The 20,146-nt window shown below is 42.6% G+C and overlaps 1 protein-coding gene across 1 annotated transcript in view; it reads right to left on the bottom strand.

Annotated features, from left to right (window-relative positions):
* cacna1ba (calcium channel, voltage-dependent, N type, alpha 1B subunit, a) overlaps nucleotides 1-20,146 on the bottom strand; it is a 621,742-nt gene that overhangs the window by 54,914 nt on the left and 546,682 nt on the right. The window contains exons 35-38 of the mRNA XM_068012672.1: nucleotides 18,315-18,431; nucleotides 15,475-15,540; nucleotides 13,198-13,289; nucleotides 5,171-5,321 (exon numbers count right to left, since the gene is read on the bottom strand). Coding sequence (XP_067868773.1) covers nucleotides 5,171-5,321; nucleotides 13,198-13,289; nucleotides 15,475-15,540; nucleotides 18,315-18,431 — 426 coding nt within the window. The remainder of the gene's footprint in view (nucleotides 1-5,170; nucleotides 5,322-13,197; nucleotides 13,290-15,474; nucleotides 15,541-18,314; nucleotides 18,432-20,146) is intronic.

The raw sequence follows: 20,146 nt of genomic DNA, 5'->3' as shown, positions 1-20,146 counted from the left end.
CAGTTGAAGGCATGGCCAACAATGGCGGGCAATTAAAATCAGGGATGCAAAGGAGGCCAGAATTGGTGGAGTGCGGAGATCTTCGGGAGTCGTAGGCCTGGAGGAGATTACAGAAAAAGATTGGAATGTGTTTTAAGAACTAACAAAGGGAAGGTTTCAGATGACTTTAGATTCCACATGTAAAGCTCGCATAGTTTCTAATGTGGCCCTTAAATCTCTGTTATTCTTTCTAATATATATTTCAAACCTTAAGTGCTACAACAGCTTGGCGAAAATGGAACTAAGTGCTAAGCACCTGTATATCTGTTTCAGATGGCTGAGAAGGTATATCATATGACCCAAATTGCAGTGCAGCAAGATGAATTTCTGTAAATTATTCACCTGTTGCTAAACATCAAGTGTGCAAATGCAAGGTTTTTCTCTGCGGTGAGAAATTGCTAGATTATAGTTAATTTGATGTACAGCTAAGTGGAATCAATATTAGACCAGCCCTGTTCTTGGATTGATAATCAGACTTTCATCTCCCAAGGTAGTTAAAGAGAAAACATCATGGAAGTGACTTTTTTGAGATAGGTGAACAATATAGTTAGAAAATTCAAATTCTTTCCCCCAAATACCCATGAAGCCAGAAACTGCTAATTTGTGACAGCAGGAGCTGAACACTTATGCATTGCTATAGCATCCTTTTATCCACTATTTCTGTGGAGGTAGTAATCAATTTAAAATAAAGAGTCACACCTCCCTTAAAATAGTGGATAAAGGAATGCTATATAAACACATTCACTGTTCATACGCTAATATGACAATCATCAATTTCTAGGCTATAGTTTTTGCTTAATTTCCCTTGGATTGTCAATTTGGGAATGGGCATCAAAAAGTGACATAAATACAGTCAAAGAAGTCTATTAAAGGGTTGTTAGCAATTTTTTTTTAAATGGTCTCTCTTTTCATCTATTCATCCTTTAAAAGTTATGCAATCTCAGCAATCAGTCGCAGCCAATCAGGACTATGGATGATATTTGTTTTTATAAAAGAATTAGTAACCTCTACCAAGATACCTGCCATGCATGTTTCTTAAACCAAGCAGGAAAACTAGCATGCAATGGTCGAATTTAAATTTTACATTTAAGGCTGTTTTGAATTATTTGATTTCAGTTTCACTAACCAACGCAATAAATATGATGTCCATGGCAATACCAAGAGATATTGAGCATTATCCTTCGCACTGTGTCATCAATGCAGCAGGCCAAACAGTCACTTGTAGAAATTGGACACAGCTGGCTGAAAATTTCATTAAATAATATTCTACATGAAATATTTTTATGTCAACTTTTTTTTGTGTTCTGTTTTGAACGCTCTCATTTATACCATGAAAATCTACCATTAGGCCAAGTGATGCATGTTCTCTATTATAATTATTGCATTTGAGACTTGTACTGTAAGTGAATGGTAAAGACACACAATTCTTGAGAATCCAACTCTGGACATGAAAAATTCTGCTTTGATCCTGAAACAGGTTGTGGCAGTTTGGTCTTTCTTCTTCCCTCCAGTCTGAAAGAAATTGGAATCTGTTCCAATTAGATAAACTGCCAGTTAGCCCATTTCTGCCCTTTCTTGTTGCCAACATATTGGGGATCATTTTGACTTTGAATGATCGGGCAAAACATGAGATTGATTCAGCTACCCATTATACATCCCACCTGATTTTCATTTCCATTGAAGTCAATACAAATCAGCAGAGATACACAATAGGTTGCTGAATCGATATTGCCCACTTTACACTATTGCCCAATGTCAATCCTACTCCCAATTAGCTTCTGATGCCAGCAGGCCAGCTAGGAAAAAGAAAGACTTGCATTTATATATCATCTGTAATATCCTCAGAATGTCCCAAACCACTTTACAGCCAATGAAGTGTAGTGACTGTTGTAATTTAGGAAACGAGGTAGCCAATTTGCACACAGCAAGCTCCCACAAAGAGCAATGTGATAATGACTAGATAATCTGTTCTAATTATGTTGATTGAGGGTTAAATGTTGGCCAGGACACTGGGGATAAATCCCCCGTTCTTCAAAATAGTGCCCCTGCTCCTCTTCAAAATAATGCCATGGGATCTTTTACATCCAGCAGCATTCCCTCAGTATTGCAGTGGAGTGTCAGCCTGGATTATGTGCTCAAGTCCCTGGAGTGGGACTTAGACCCACAATCTTCTGGATACACTTACATGTTCAGGGAATGAGGGAGAAATTGAGTGCAAGTTTTTTTCCAGCTTGGAAAAATGAGATGACTGAAAATGAAGCGAGTTTAAACTATGTAAGTACTGTTATCCCTCCAAATCTACTCTACCATTTGTTTCTCTAATGCCATATTGCAGATAGTACTTTATTACATGGTGCATTTCTTAAGCAACAATTTGGAGAGAACAAATTAGTATTTTAGGTAACTGAATAAAGCCCTGCTTTTTAGCAGCAATCAAGTTTAAATTTATTTTCATTTTTTAAAAACCTTTATTTGCTCCCTTATATTTAGCATCATCCATAACAAGCACAGGCCCATAGGGCAAGAAAGTGGGCAGCAGTCTTGATGCCAGGTATCTAGCAGTGTTTACTCTGTAACTTGAAGCTGAGAAGCAACGTGTTCTCAAAATCCCCTCCTTTACAGTGCTGAGCAGCCACTTCCTTCATCTGTTGGCTCGGCCGAGACTGGGACCTGAACAAATGGGGGAAACTGCAATCCCATACCATGCCATTCAATTACATAGCCTGACACACTGTGCTGCTGGGGCACCTAACCCACTAATTTGTGGAACAACCTCCTGCAACTTTCTTGTCACTAATCTGATCCCAAAATTTCACTGGAAAATGAAAGTAGGAAACACAGGCTGGAATTTTATGCCCCCCAGAAGCAAGCAGGGAGGGGCATAAAATTGAGCAGAGGTAGGGGGCGCTGTTCCCGTCGCCTTCCCACCCCGCTGCTATTTTACCAGCAGCAGGGGAGGTGGAAAATGGCCCGCTCGCCCCAGCCCAATTGAGGCAGTTAAGTGGCCAATTGATTGCTGTTTAAGGGTCTCCTCTCACCACCACTGGCATCTTACCAGTGGCGAACAGACACTTCAGCACCTGAGGTGGCTGCCGAGTATTAACTGGTGGCCTCCTTGTGGGCTGGGGGGGCGCGGCCCTCCTAATCAGGCCCCACAGAGGGTCCCTGGACAGAACCGGTCACCCCCGCTAAAACTATCGCCCCGCCCTACACCCACCACCTCGCTGGAGACAGCCGATTGTCCCCGGCAAGGCCTGATCCCCACTAACCTACTCCCACGCAGGCATCCATAGTGGCTGCTCTGGCTGGGTGCAGTTCCAGCAGTGGCCACCGTTCCCAGCTGCTCTGCTGGGCCTGAGGAGCTGCTGGCCCTCTGATTGGCCAACAGATCTTGGAGGCAGGACGGAAACCCCAACCAAAGCCAATTAAGTGCCTGGGTCAAGCAAAATTATAGCATGGCTTCCAGTTCCGGTGGAGGCAGGCTCTCCCACAACTTGTTAGCCAGTGGGCGGGGCCATCGCCTGAACATAAAATTCTAGCCATAGTGTCTACAAACAATAATACAAATTTAAGGTTTATAGGAATATCTTAGCATAGTTTGGTTTGAAATGAGTAAAATTATGCACAATATAAGCAGTAGGTGTGTTTATGCACAGTGTGCATTCTACCATTTTTGTCTCTACATAGAAAGGATGCTTGAATAAAGTATTAATCGGTTTATACTCTTGAGGGTGGAATCTCCAGATTGCATGCACTCACTGGTAGGTTCTCATCTTATCTGCTTCTCCCCTTTTGCTGCCCTTATGAAGGTTACTGAAATACTTACAACAGATTAATTTTTTAATTAGAAATGTACATGCACATGTGAAATAAAGATAAAACCTAGTAATTATTCTACTGTTTGAGAGCTCCAGTGTGTCTTCCACTGGTAATAAAGCAATTCAAACCACTCACTAATTCTGTATAAGCCACCATTATTGGTTTTTAAGAGGCTATATCAATCTTGTCGGACAACAAGAGAAATCTGTCATCTCTTTACAGTTTGTGCATCGTTTTAAAGTCTAAAGCACTAGAACCTAGAATCTAGAACTACGGGTCACTGTTTAAAAATAAGGGGTCACCCATTTAAGACAGAGATCAGGAAAAAAAATTTCTTTCAGAGGGCCGTGAGTCTTTGGAACTCTTCCTTAAAAGGTGGTGGAAGCAGAGTCTTTGAATATTTTTAAGGCAGAGGTAGATAGATTCTTAATAAGCAAAGGGGTGAAAGGTTATTGGGGATAGGCGGGAATGTGGAGTTGAGATTACAATCAGATCAGCCATGATCTTATTGAATGGCGGAGCAGGCTTCAGCGGCCGAGTGGCCTACTCCTGCTCCTAGTTCGTATGTTCGTAAGCACTCCGACTAAACTTGGTTAAAGCAAATACAAAGTACAACTCATTCAGCAGTGATCTGAGTGAAGAATCATCATGTCTGGGACAGGTAAAGGAGAGAAAGGACTGGGCAAAGGCAGAGACAAGTGGCACCGCAAAGTGTTCTGTGGTAACATACAAGGCATCACCAAACCAGCTTTTCACTATCTGGCTCACTGTGCTGATGTCGAGCATGTTTCAGGTTTGATCTATGAGGAGTCCCATGGGGTGCTGAAGGTTTTCCTGGAGAATGTGATCAGGGATGCAGTCACTTACATTGAGCTTCAAGATGGTTGGCTGAACAACTCAAACTTTTGTATCCAGTACAAATACAATTGGTGAATGATGGGACTTTCTAAAATGTGCTAATGAGGTTAGATGTACATATCATTTTGAGCTGTAAGTACCTAGCCAAGTACTGTGTCTAAAAAAGGTGAAAGAACCACATCAGTGCTTGAATTTTTGAAGGTACTCTAAATTCTGCCTTAATTTGCAATGAGCAATCCCCTGTGTAAATTCCTCATTTGCATTTAAATAATCCCACATATGTTGTGCAATGGTTGATGTAGACTGCATGCATTATGTAGGAAATTGAAGAGAACAATTGCAGTGACCAGCTCAAGGACTAAATATTGCATTGCATAGGAACAAAGCTAGAAATCAAGTCAGGTACTATTTGTGCTTAACAGTTTAACATGGTGTTAAGAAAATTCAAACCTACCAGAAATGAACAAAGGAAAATGAAAGACACAAAGTAGAAATAGGCAAAATCACTTCCACATTCATTTCTGTCTATGCCTGATTGAGGATCACATGGGCTTTTGCTCAGACATGCCAGCATGATTTCATGCCAGGCTTCTCCAGTGGCACTCCTGTAAACAAAAGATATGTTTGAAGTATCATGAATATAATTTTATTATTTTTCTCTCCTTACGAACTCTGACTTTCATCAGGAAGAGACAAAGTTAAGTACATCATTTTTCTGTCAAATGAGCAATGCGATAGCAAATAATTCTCATCCACTTTTATGAAATAAAATTAATTACAGCTGTGGACATTCATGTCACACTTTAGGCTGGATGTCAAGGCCTTGGAGAGGGTACAGAGGGGGTCCAGGATGAAACCAGGAATGAGGGACTTCAGTTATGTGAAGAGATTGGAGAAGCTGGGATTATTCTTCTTAGAGCAGAGAAGGTTAAGGGCTATTCAAATTTATGAGGGGCTTTGAGAGGGCAAGTAGGGAGAAACTGTTTCCTCTGGCAATCAGTCATAGATTTAAAATAATTGGAAAAAGAACTAGAGGGGAAATGAGGAGAATTTTTTCCACACAGAAGATTGCTAAGATCTGGAATGCATTACCTGAAAGGGTGGTAGAATCAGATTCCATAGGATCTTTCAAAAGTCAATTGGACACGGACTTGAAGATTAATTTGCAGGGTGATGGGGAAAAAGTGAGATGTGGGACTAAATTGGACAGCTCTTTCAAAGAGCCAGCACAGACACAACAGGCCGAATGGCCTCCTTCTGCATTGTAAGATTCTATGATCCAATGTTAGGAACTTATCAGATAAAAACAGTTATTCAGTGGCATAAAGAGAGTTCACAGTTGTTTGGCTATGTTTTCTCATTGAAATTTGAAGTCGTAATTCTCTTTTTGCTGAGTCAGCTGATCTTAGCCGGACCAGCAGTTAAGGTGCTACAACTAGTTTCTGTTCCCTTGGGATAGAAGCAGGAAGTGTTAGCCGAGGTTCCCTACACCTGATTGTCTTCTTGCTGGAAAGTGGATGCTTTGTGAAGACTGACATGAGCTCAGCTATAATAGGGTCCACAGCCAAACAGATGACCAAAAACTTTCTACCTCAGTTCACACATTTCAAATGAGCACTTTGGTGGGTTGCCTGTGGCCAAGGAACTGTACCTCAACATGAGTTGGTACCTTTAGAAAAGGAAGGAGAAAACTCGCAAGAAAATTACTGTAAGATGCTATGTAAAGCCATTATAACAAACCGAATGGGACTGGGACATTTGTGCGCTTCAGACACACCAAATAGTGGCAGGCAGCACCTGTCTGTAACTCCACCGATAAAATATCCAACTGCAAGTTTAAGATTGTAGGTGACGTACAATAACTGGAATTTGGAACCTGGTGCAATTTATTATTTTTATTTTAGAAAGCCCACAGGGAATGTTAATAGAGCCCATGATTAACAATTAGAAAGACTACTACATCTATTTTTTTCATATTGGAACATCTCAGAGGGTGATGGTTAAGTAATGAAATGTATTCCAGAGCAGTGAGATTGCAGAGTTTTCAGCAAATGTGCAATACTTAAAGCTGCGGCAGATCAGTCTCCTTTATAGAATAAAGAGAATCTAAATAATATGTTTCGGACAACCATAAATTCAAATGAAAGATTTCATTCTTCCCTCTTCGCTTTCTGTCAGATCTGGCACCATGTTTCAGTTCAATTATGCCTGTCTTTCTGCAGTCTTATAAGTATTCTACCAACTCTATTTGGTGCTTTGATTAGTCCGAAGAATCCTGAGCCAACAATATTTTTCACTGTAACTTCTCTGAATCCACTATTTGAAGTGCTAAATTCAACTTTGTTGAAAGAAAGCATCAACTGTTGTCTTCCTGTTCATCCAGCATCCAATCCATATGGTCCCCTGCCAAAGCTCTCTCTCAACTCTTGTGAATCTCCACCTCACACTTCAATTTTGATAGGACAGTTGCTGGCTCTCAAGGACAGAAAAAAAAGACATTTTAGTTCACTTTCTTCTCTAATTGGAATCTCAATGATCTTTGCAGAGGACTTCCTTACACTCCTTCATTCTATTTGACTAGTATCACGTCATATCCCCAATAGATTTTTCATAGCCTCTATTATCTGGAGTATAAGTGTGCTGAATTTGATGGTATTCTTGCCCTTATCCTACATGATCTCTTCACTCTTTTTTTCTCCTCACTTACCTTTGCTTTCCTGACAAAGGCCAGAATTTTACGCCCCCCCCAAAGAGCGGGATGGTGGCGTAGGTGGGGCGGGTGAGGGGGAGTAAAATGGAGTGGGAGGCTCGGGGGCCCTTCCTCACCCACTCACGCCTCTGCTGCCATTTTATGCAGGACAACGGCGGCGAAAACCGGCCCATCCTCCCCTAGCTAATCAAGGCCCTTAAGTGGTCAGTAAACAACTGCCACTGGGATTTTATCGTTGGCCGGTCGGGTGGCCAAGGCCTGAGAAAAGCCGCCTGACAAAAGCAGGCGACTTTCTGACGGCCTGAGCGGGGCCCTCCTGATTGGGCAGCCTGTGCCCGACGGAGGGCCACCCTCGATGCCTCAACCACCCCCACACCCAGCAAGCCCCTAGTCCTCCCAATCGATCCCCCCTTGCCTTGAGGGGGCCCGACCGATCATCCGCGGCGAGTCCCCAAAAACTCACCACCTATTCGGGGCCTTCCTTCCTTTTCTTGTGGAAGCTGGGTTGCAGTCCCAGCAGTGGCCACTCCTCCCGGTAGCAGTGCTGGGACTAAGAGCTGCCGGCCCGCTGATTGGCCGGCAGCTCCATTAGGCGGAACTTCCTGCCTCAATGAGGTGTAAGTCCCGCCTAAACCCAATTAAGGGTCTGGGGACTGTCCACTGAGGGAAAAATGCGAGCCAAAAGGTCACTGACCTGAAACATTGGGCCAGATTTTCATTTTTCAGTCTGGACCCTACATTGGGATAATTTACAGGTCCTAACCCCAAACAGCATTGGCATGACATGTACGTGCAATTTTTGAATAAAAGACAAACTAATGGCCAGAGGGTGCACTCGCCCTCCAGTTAAGGACAGTGGGTGGGCTCTGGAAACTGGAGGGCCAATAGCTGGCTCTCCAGCACTGATGAAGCGCAGTCCTCCGATGCAGGTAAGGCAGAGAGAGGGCACCTCAAGATGGAGGCACCTCAAATTGGTCCTGGAGCTTTGAATCCACAGTCTTCTCTGGGAGGCCACCTCCAGGGACCTTCTGGTCTCCGGACGCTGCTGTGGGGGGGGGGATGGCCAGCAGGTCAAGTGGAAAATTCCAGTCGAGCTCTGATTATTGACCTTAATAGTCCTTTTAATGATGTTAACCAGCTACCCAGTGCTTGCAGACAGGTAGCCATTGCCCCGCCTCCTTAAAAACGACCTGGAAACAGGAAGATGCCAGCAAACCAGCACACTAGCCGCCACTGGGAAATTCTGGGCCTGCACATCTCCGTTCCCACCTTCGTCAGGCTTCCAAAATTCAGGCCATCAACTCTGTTTCTCTCTCCACAGATGCTGCCAGAGCTGCCTAGTATTTCCAAAATTTCCTTTTTTTATTTCAGATTTCCAGCATTGGCAGTATTTTGCTTTTGTGTTACCTTTTGTTTTTCCCTTGCTCGGATTCACACGACCTCTAAAGTGAGCCTCGTTAACATAACTATCAACTTTTGTCTTTACATCGGCATGTTCTGAAATTACTGAAGCTATTGCTAACTCTCAAGAAAGTCTTTGACAGGGTGTGGCACTGGGCACTTCTAAACAAATTAGCATCAAATCATGTTTAGCTAGCTTGTTTGTTTTTTGATAAGGTAATAGAGAGAGTTGATGAGGTGTACATGAACTTTCAAAAGGCATTTGATAAAGTGCTACATAACAGGGTTGTCAGCAAAGTCAAAGCCCATGAAATAAAAGGGACAGTGGCAGCATGGATACAAAGTTGGCTGAATGACAGGAAACTAAGTGAATGGTTGGTTTTCCAGACTGGAGGAACATATATAGTGGGGTTCCTCAGGGGGTATTCGGGCACCTGCTTTTCTTGATCTGTAATAATGACCTTGACTTGGGTGTGCAGGGTATAATTTCAAAATGTGCATATGACACAAAATTTGTAAGTATTGTGAACTGGAGAAGGATGGTGATAGACTTGAAGAGGACAGAGGCTGGTGGACTGGGCGAACACGTGGCAGATGAAATTTAATGCTGAGAAATGTGAAGTGATACATTATGGTGGGAAGAACAAGGAGAGGCAATATAAAATAAAGGATACAATCCTAAAGGGGATGCAGAAGCAGAGGGACCTGAGGGTATATGTGTACAAACCGTTGAAGGGCTGGTTGAGAAAATGGTTAATAAGACATGCAGGATCCTGGGCTTTATAAACAGAGACGTTGAACACAAAAGCAAAGAAGCAAGAGTGAACTTTTATAAAACACTGGTTCGGCCTCAACTGGAGTATTGTGTCCAATTCTGGGCACCACACTTTCGGAAGGATATGAAGGCTTCAGAGAAGTTCCAGAAAAGATTTATGAGAATGCTTCCCTGGATGAGGGACTTCAGTTATGTGGATAGATTGGAGAAGCTGGGCTGTTCTACGTAGAGAAGAGAAGGCTGAGAGAAGATGGTGGTGTCGTGATGATGGCACTGAACTAGTAATCCAGAGGCCCAGGCTAATGTGCAGGGTTCAAATTCCATCATGGTAGTTGGTGGAATTTAAATTCAATTAATCCAACTAATTAATAAAAATCTGGAATTGAAAGCTAGTCAGTAATGGTGCCAAGAAACTGTCATCAATTGTCATTAAAAACCCCATCTGGTTCACCAGTGTTCTTTAGGGAAGGAAACTTGCCATCCTTACCTGGTCTGGCCGACATGTGATTCCAGACCCACAGCAAAGTGGCTGACTCCTAACTGCCCTCTGAAATGGCCCAGCAGGCTGGCCTTGCCAGTGACACCCACATCCCATGAAAGAATTTTTAAAAAATTGATAGAGGTGTTCAAGGTCATGAGGTGCCTGGACAGAGTAACTCAGCAGAAGCTGAGTTCAGAACCAGTGGACCCCAATTCAAGGGGGCTGGTAAAAGAACCAAAGGTGGCATGAGGAAAAACCTTTTAAGCAGTGAGTGGTTTCGGATCTGGAATGCATTGTCTGAGAGTGTGGCAGAGGCAGATTCATTCGTGGCTTTCAAAAGGGAACTGGATAATTATCTGACTAGAAACAAACTGCAGGACTATGAGGAAAATGCAGGGGAGTGGGACTAGCTGAGTTGCTCTTGCAGAGAGCTGGCATGGACAAGACAGGCTGAACATCCTTCTTCTGTACTGTAACCATTCTATGATTCTAAATGTTCTCCCACTAATGTTATGTATATAATTTCCTCCCAAATAATTCTTCTGTGCAACAAGTCATGGCTTATCCTCTGACAGTTATTCCATTAATTTAGGGATTCCAGGTCTTTGTTCTCTCTCTCATTGTTACCTTTTTGAACCACTGACTCTAACACACCATCCACACCATCCAACTCTTAATTCAGTGCTCTTCCAATGCAACGCCTGAAACATTGGGGTGGATTTTATGCTCTCCCCCGCGGTTAGTTTGAAGGCAGGGAGAGCATTTAATTGGGCGGAATGGGACCCCGCCACCTTCCCACCTCCACCCCAATTAAGTCCGTGGCAGGAGGGCCCAAGGACGGCCTTCCTGCCCCGCTTCCAATTGAGGCCCTTAAGTGAACAATGTCCTCCCGTTGCCGCCGGTATTAGCCCAGCAATGGGTTAATCTGTTGGCACACGGGGAGCACGACAAGCAAACATGTGCAGGTTGCTCGCGACTCCCTTGGTGGGGGAGGTCCCTCATTCAAAGGCACAGTGCCTGATCGAGAGGCCTGGCATCAGGAAGGGGGCGGGGGCTGCTGAGAGCCACCCCCCTGACCTTGCTGTCAACCCCCCTATAACCCCTTCCCCTACAACCCCCACCCCATGATGCCCCTCCTACCATCACTCACCTGTGGCCTGGGTCCATCGACAATTGTGGGCTTCAGGTGGTTGCATTACCAGCAGCAGCCACCACCGCCATGGTGGCGCTGCTCAGTAAAAGAGCTGGGCCCTGAATAAGTGGAAAGCCTGCTGCTGTCCAGTTAAATGTAATGAGGAGCTGCCACCATATAATGAGGAACTGCCTCCATGTAATGAGCTCTTTTTATGTTGTCTGATGTGTGGAGTCCAGTTATGTTGAGGATTTATTACAGCTGAACTATTATAAAGTACAGAGGTAACTATTTACAGAACCTTATTCTGATTGTTACATTAGCAGAGTGACTCTGGCTTGTAGTCACATGACTGCATCCTGGTACTTGACTCATTAGCATACTAAGATCTTAAACAGACATCACTCTTAAAGGCAATCTTACAACATTAAGTGCCTGATTGGCATGTGATGCAGCTGGCCTTCCTGAAGCGAGGCGACGCAGGGCTCTTGCTGGCTGTTCAGCTTGCAGGTGAGACCTCCGTCACCTCCATTAAATACCATCCATTATATATCTCCTCCATCGCCTTCAATTGATATCATATTTCTTTCAGCTCTTCAAAGATATAATTTCTTGCAAGTCCAATTTTGTCACAAATTGCCAGATGACATCACTGACTTTACTATCTCCTTTAACTAAAAATAAGCCTTCTCAGGCTCTCTCTCACTCCTCATTACATCCCAACGTGTTGAAATCAGGACTCACTGTGGTCTCTGCTCTAACACATTCTTTATCACAAGCTCAAAACTGTGGAACTCTTTGCCTCCCTCAATGTTTCTTTCCTCTTAGATTTTTCAGTTTTTAAAAACTGAAACATCACATCCTGACTTCTCTTGTATCTTTTAACCTGGTCAACCTTCATGATGTTTAACACGCTGGGCCTTGATTTCTCAATTTAACAAAACTGAAGCAAGCAAGCCATGTTCTATATCATAGTTCTATATCATAATAATGTTCATTGCGTCTGATGTTGAAATCTATGGCCTGGAATGATCTGACAGCAGCTTTGTGGAAATTCCAGGCCTATGTAATTGGAACAATTTATTCGAATCAGTGCAAGACTTAATTATGTCACAAGCTATGGGCTGGATTTAGTGATGGAGGCAGGACTCCCAGCACCAGGCCGACTAGGCAAGGGGGACCCCACCTCTGCCTTTTCATGCCCCCCTGGAGCGATCATCTAGTCTTTTTAAATCATAGTTTCAGGAGGCAGGATCCCGACCCTTTAAAGTCTTTAGGGATAGCGATCCTGCCTCCAAGAGCTGCTGGTCAATTAGAGGGCTGGCAGGTCAGCAGTATTGGCAGCACCACCAGGAGTGGTGGCCACTGCCGGTACTGCAGAGGTGTCAGACCAGGCCCAACACTGGAACCCCAGAACAGAGATAGGTGTGGCACGGTCGCCAGGGCTAGTCCAGAAGGCCCTGGTGATGGGGGTGCTGGGGTGGGGGGTGGTCGTGCAGTCCAGAGGGAAGAGGTTCCCGGGGGGTAAGATAGTTCCCGGTGGGGGTCCTCTGTGGGCCACAAATTGCCCACAATGGAGGGCCCCCATCCCCCCAAGCCTGCAGGGAGGGTGCCTCGTTTTACAAGGCATCCTCCCCACATGGCACAGGCCCCCCACCCCGCCCCTGGTAAGATCCCAGCGGTGACGGGAAGAGGCCCTTAATATGCCACTTAGAGGCTTCAATTGGCCTTTGGGCAGGAAGACCGTCATCGGCCTATCCCACCCTCGGGCAGATCGCTGTGTAATGGGCCCCCCGTCACACTGACCCCCCCCCCCCACTGCCCCCGCCACCCTTCGCAATACTCTATGCCCCCATGGCCTCCGGCCCACTTCAGGGGCCTCACAAAATCCCGGCCTATGGCTAATGCAGCAAATTATACGTTATCTGTGGATCACTTTGCATTGCAAACCCATTTTCTTTAACCTCTTGTTTTCATGTTACCTGAATAAGAGCATTAGGGCCTGTAAAAAGGTCCTAAAATTGTTGTGGCGATTAATTGCACCATCATCGTCTAATGCAATGTTGCCAAATACCTTAAAAAGAAAAAAAAAATTAAGTGTGTTCCGTTTAGTTTTTAGTAACATAAACCACTATTTGGACAACAATTGATATACCAATAGATTGTCAAATTCTATGGACAGGGCTATTTATAACATGAAAGGATTTTATTTACAATTTGCAAATGATTTTGAATAATGAAATCAAATCTAATGATTATTTGAATAATTTTATAACTAAGTGTCATATAAAACTTAACCCATAAAAATGCAACATCTAATTAAGTCAATAAATACATTTATCAGTACTTAATGACAAAATATATTTTCATATTTCATGGAGACATATATGATTTAGGGAGTCATACATATGAATCAGCGATGGTAATATCTGGGATCTGATCAATACAATTATAAACCATTTCAAGTCAAATAGGAAATGTGTACTGAACTAACAAAATTACAGCTACATGGGTTCAGAAAGGGATATCTTCTTTCAGGATGAAAGATGTGATGGAGACATTGGGCTGAATTTTACCAGCCCTCCAATGTCAGGGGTCATGGCGTGGGCCTGGAAAATTCTTCTGGGAGAGGCCCGCCTCGACCCCCGAAGCCGAGAAGGCCCCGTCACATTTTAACAGCGGCAGCAAGGCCTCATGTGCCCCCCCCCACAGCCTCCTCCCCCCCGCCGCATGGCAGCTGAGCCTTCATTTGATAATTTAATTAATGCAAATAAATGTCAATTAACTTACCTGTCCCACGCCGTTATTCCAGCCAGTGGTCGGAATCCCCGTGCCTTCGGATCCCCGTTTATGATCCGAGGCGAGACACTGGTGGGGAGGGGAGAGGAATGCAATTTTCAAGTCGGGGGTCGGGGAGTGGAGAAAACTGATTCCATTGGCCAAGGGGATGGTGGGAAGGGGCTGAAGGGTGAAGATCATAAAGTTTGGGGTTGAAAGGTTGGGTCCGGCAAAAATGGTTTCTTGGGGGGATAGGGAAATAAATTTATTGTTTGATGATGGGGGGGGGGTACTGTTTTTATTTAAATTAATGGTAATGTTCCCTTTAAACATTCAAATGATCTGTCAAGGTTTGAAGCCCTTTAAAAATGGCGCCGGCGTCTATGCGGTGGCGCTAGACACCGTTGCCGGGGTTGGAGCAGCCGCCCTCGATGACGCAGAGGGGGCAGCCGTCCCAGCCTTTCCATTTAAATGAGCCCCCATGCATAACACAGTGGGGGGCTCAGTGATGGCTGATCCACGAAGGCGGAGCGCCAACTTCAAAGCATGCCGCCGTGATTTGCAGCGCGCTCGTAAAATTCAGGCCAATTTGTTAAACTGAGCTCCATCTACCTCTTTTGGTGGACTGAAAAGAAAAGTCCAGGAGTTCTGTTAGTGTTCAGGTGAACATTTACCTTTCAACCAAGACCATCAAAACAGATTAACTGGTCATTTCTCCCAGTGCTGTTTGTGGGGCCTTCCGTTTTAGGTTGGTTAATCTGAGGGCTGAATGCTGAGTTAAACTACAGAAAAAACTCCCTCCTGTTCTTTAAGCAATGCCATTGGATCTTCAAGACCAATCTGATCCATCAAAACAGGCTGATGTATCATGCAAAGTCCAGCAGGAACAACACTGCAGCACTTCCTCAGCACTGTATTGAGGTATCAGTCTAGGTTTTGCACCCAAGCCCGTGAATGGGATTCATATCCAAAACCTTTTGACCCAGAGAGAGAGGAGTGGCAACCAACTTATACTGATAACTACACAATGCTGGATATACAGAATGAAAACTTAAATCTCATTAAAAATATAAATGAGTTCCAGAATTTTTATATATTTTAAACATTTATGCACATTATACATTTATGAACTGAAATATTATTTACAATTAATATTTTTGATTATGTATATTTGCCTTTTTTAAAGTCTGAGAAATATTTAAGAGAAGCTTTTCATTTAATCATTTGTTGCTCAATGTAAATTGGACATACATTCCTAAATTTTAAAATATATTTGCATTTTATTTTTGAACATAATAACAAATTTTTAATTAATATTTTCCTTGATTTAGGGAAAGTTGCTATGCCAACTGATTAGCAGGCAATGTGGACAACAGGTACAATTAACATTACTTTAGCTTTTCCTATGTGTTACAATGAGCAATAACCTTCTCTTCAGTATAAACTACATTAGGATTTTTTGCAACATTAACTGCACCGACCTGCATTCCAATAATGGCATAGATGAAAAACAACATAGCAATCAGGAGGCAGACATACGGTAATGCCTGCAAAAGAGACATAAGGTAAGCAACTCTGAAGAACATACACAAGAATCAATATCGTAACAAATATTTGTGTTTTCATTGTAATATTAAATACCATGCACTAGATTCTACATCTTAATGTTAATGTCTTGATTTCTGTGCTCACTGAACAATTTGTTTTGAGCACTATAGCGTGTTTTAATTAATCTTGAGTCTAGAGGGATTCCAGAGATGAGGGATTTGTCTTATGAAGAGAGATTGAGCAGTTTAGGCCTTTACTCTCTAGAGGTTAGAAGAATGAGAGGAGATCTAATTGAGGTATATAAGATGATTAAGGGGATTGACAAAGTAGACGTAGAGAGGATGTTTCCTCTGGTGGGGCAATCTCGAATGAGTGTTCATAGTTTTAGGATGAGGGGTAGCAGATTTAAAACAGAGATGAGGAGAAATTACTTCTCTGAAAGGGTCGTGAGTCTGTGGAATTCACTACCCCAGAGTGCGGCGGATGCTGGGACATGGAGTAAATTTAAGGAGGAGATAGACAGATTTTTAATTGGTAATGGGTTGAAGGGTTATGGAGAACGGGCAGGAAAGTGGAGTTGAGGCCGAGATGAGATCAGCCATGGTCGTATTGAATGACGGAGCAGGCTCGAGGGGCTGAATTGCCTACTCCTGCTCCTAGTTCTTATGTTCTATGGAACATTCATAACTTCTCAGTTAACACTGAGCTTCAATATAACACCAGCTGTCTGGCAGATATTTTTCTAGGATTCCCTGGTATGTTATATGGTCATTAGTAAAATTCATCTGGCAGTCCACTTACAGGTACATAGTAACAGACAATTTAATGCTCATTTTTATTTTGCACGAATAGCCATGTGTTGTGATTTTTTTTGAACAGCATTGAAGAAAAGTGAACAGCAATTCAAGCAAGTGTACCTCAACATCTGAAGAATTCACAAAACATGAAATAAGCACTTATGCACTCAATCGAAGAGTGATCTGAACATTTTATTTGAACCACTATTTGTACTTTTACTCTCTCTTAACATTTATGCTCAGGCTCTCAAGCTATATGAGGGTCAAGTCAAAACAGCTGGGACTTAATTTAAAGCCATGAATCAACATTCTATTTGGTTTTGGTATAACATGTGGGCTCTTTTAGTGGAAGTTCATTACAATAGTCTGTCCCTGTCAGTGTAATGTTCCTTTATCTTCCATTGCTTTATAGAATACTCATCTGCTCAATGCACAAATGAGATTATGTTCTGTTTCACTTTTCAGTGACTGAAAGCAAACATGCAAAATTATCAGGGCTATTAAATAAAGGCATGTCTCTTTAGTATTGCAATTAATGTCAACATGCAGAAGGAACCTGACATTGTACCTTTTATCTCAGTTGAAAAATACGTTTCTACCTGAATTAAATCCAAGTCCACTGTGTCCAATGGGTGGTGGGCTACACCCATTGTTTGATTATTTGTGCTTTTAGTCGACTTTATTTACAATGATTAATTTTAATTACAGAGAATTTTAATACCACCAGCTATTTGACTTCATGTTTGGCTTTGGGTTGCTGTGATAATGTGTTAGAAAATACCAGAGTTAGATTCTAGCCTGACTAGGACCAGTCACACTCTCTTCTAGTTCTATTTATGCCGCCTTGAGTCCCAATTTGTTCTGGAGCACGATACACAGTGATGATGGCTCATTGAGGTTTCCAATGCACTAATGAAGGTATCACAATGTCACCTGAATCACTGGGCAGGATTTTCCCAGTCCCAGGAGGGACTGGGAGGCAGGGATACCAGGAAAATAATGGGGAGCTGTGTTGGGACAGCTCCCCGCCATATTTCTACCGCCGGGGAATTTTCGATTTCCCATTTCCCCATCGGCTGCCTGTTCAATAGATGCAGGCAGCCTATTTAAATCAGTAAAGTCCCTATTAGGGGCGATTTTGCCAGTGGCCGAGTGGCCCCCGCTGTGTAGGGAGGCTGCCAGTTTTATGGAGGTGGCCTTCAAGGGAGGCTCCATGCCCCAAAGAAGGGGCCGTGGGCAGAGAAGGCCACCCACACGGCCCCAGTGGGCCATATAGAGGATCCTGCCTGCTTGGCCCCTGCGATTATGAATAGTTTATTTATCTCTGTGAGGGCAGCTCCATGTTTAGGCGCCCTCTCAATCCCTGAGCTGCATCAGCAGGGCACTCCTCTCCCTGTGGGGCTCTGACCCTCTAGAGCTGCTGGCCCTCTGACTGGGCCGGAAGCATCAGGAGACCGCCTGCCTTCCTGCTAAAATCCTGCCCACTGACTTTTTATAATAGTCTAAATGAACTCCCATTCCATTTAAACCAGACTGTGAACTTTGCAGGACATGCTGCTATTTCAGTGATTAACTGAACAAGTTTCAAGTGCTAGCTCCAAGGTCAACCTCTGTCCAATAACAGCAAACGGCTGAAAGTTTTGGCAAATTTTCAGCTCACTTAAAAAACCTATCTTTGGTGATCATTTATTCTTGATGCGTGGGATAAAACTGCAATTTACAGCCAATAGGTGGCACAATTATACTAGGAGACTCACATCAACTAAGCTTAACAACGATGTCTTCTGCTGGCTTAAAAAAAAGTGATTAACCTGGGTAAATAAATGACTGAGAAATGGAACAATTCTTCCATTGACCCCCAACTTATTGCTGCTGTTACATGGGCTTTAACACTTCCTGTTTTAAATGCTCGCTCTCTGTGGGCATATGCTGCTTTGTCAGTTTGTTTCAGTTTACCATGATATTCTGAGACGCACCTTAAAAGACTGCACAAATGTCCAGAGCAAAATACGGATGGTATATCCCTGGCGGAGGAGCTTGATAAGGCGTGCTGCTCTGAACAACCGCAGGAAGCTGAGATTGATAAAGTTATCCTGGTGAAAGCAAAGAATTCAGGGTACAGTAAAAGTCAGCAATCAGACCATATCAGTATAACAGTGGAGCTCACACATTAATCTTTTAAAGGAACACTCATTTTATTTGTGACTCTTGTTCATCCACTGAAATAAGTGAACTTAATAAATAATTGATTTTTTCCCCAGAGGTTAAATGTAAACAAATACACAACTTGATTAAAAATTTGTATCCTGTATCCAATTTCTCCTTGATTGGTTACAATTTGAAATAAACTTTCCTTTACAATTAAGACCATCCAAGATTAGAAAATCTACACTGAATATGTTAGTATTACTGCAGAAAAACAAATACACATGGACAACAGGCATGGAGCATATTCCTATCCTAAGGGAAATTCATTTCTCCCAATTTACATATGCAAATTAAGCTCCAACACCATAACTGATATCATCTTAGATAGTATTGATAATTTTACTCCAGTTTTGAAAGACAGGATTTCTTTTTCTTCATTTATTAATATTCATACCAACATTAAGCTTCATTTCAAGTCTCACTTTTGCCCTGGGACAGAGAAAAAGTCAAAGTTTGATTTCTGAAGGATGAATGTTTGAAAATAGTTGTACAGCCATTGTACCTCTGAAAAATTAAGAAATTTTAGTAATCTGAAATACAGATCAATTCAAAACATCTAAATAGCTGCAGCTAATGAATGGTGCGAGGGTAAAACATGTCTCAACTTATGTCTTTAAACACTCTAACACTGTTCTGATGCTGGGGATGATGCAGGATATTGTTGTGGCAAATTTAGATGTGGGAACATAAAGCCACTGGTTTAAAAAGTTCAAAAATAACTGCTCGAAAACAGATAGTGAGTTCCAGAGATGTCACACGGGCCATCTAATAGGAACACGTATTTGGCTTGCAAGAATATCCTGGATCCATGAAATCCTGATGAAATGCTGCCCTAAATTATCTAGAAAGACTTAATTTTAGGAGAAAGAAGAATTACTGACTTGTTTTGGTGTGTCACTCGCATAACAATTTTGCAAATTTAAGTAGCTGTTCCAACCACGGACACATTCCAATGGAGGTGTAGGCCTGAAGGAGAAGGATTGACTTGCTTTGCAAAAAAACTGTTAGGAGCCTGATTCATATAGAAAATCATTTTTAAATCACAGAAAAATTAAAAAGTCCAGCCACTGAAGGCATCAGCTCTCCAGAGCCTACAGTTCCCCATCTTTCTGATGGTTAGTTGTCATGGGATCGGCACTGTTTTTAATCATCTTCATGAAATATTTCAACACATGTTCCTCTTAATCATTTGCTTTTTGGCAGGCACTTGAAAACGTATTTAGAATTTGCAATCCTAGAACTTTGAGCACAGAAGCAGACAATTTGGCCCATTACAGATATGCTGGCTCTTTAAAAGATTTAAGTAAATTAAATTTAAATTTACTTATATTTGCAAGCTATTTTCCTTATTAGTTTTAAGTCAATGAATTTGTGGAAAATTTCATTGATCACTAACACCATTACAGTGCACATGACCTGTTTTACCTACTAACGGACTTGGGTAGTTGCACATTTTAATTGTTTTAACATCAGCTTACATACAATTGAGCATTTTCCAAGACAATACCTGAGACTACCTGAGACTAACCTTCCTGCCAACAAATGGGATTGATCTTTAAAGGCAAGTGATAAAAAGTGGTAACTATTAAATGTTTTACTG

This window comes from Heterodontus francisci, chromosome 32, assembly GCF_036365525.1.
Source record: "Heterodontus francisci isolate sHetFra1 chromosome 32, sHetFra1.hap1, whole genome shotgun sequence".
NCBI classification, from domain to species: domain Eukaryota; kingdom Metazoa; phylum Chordata; class Chondrichthyes; order Heterodontiformes; family Heterodontidae; genus Heterodontus; species Heterodontus francisci.
This window is presented reverse-complemented; position numbering and strand designations above follow the sequence as displayed.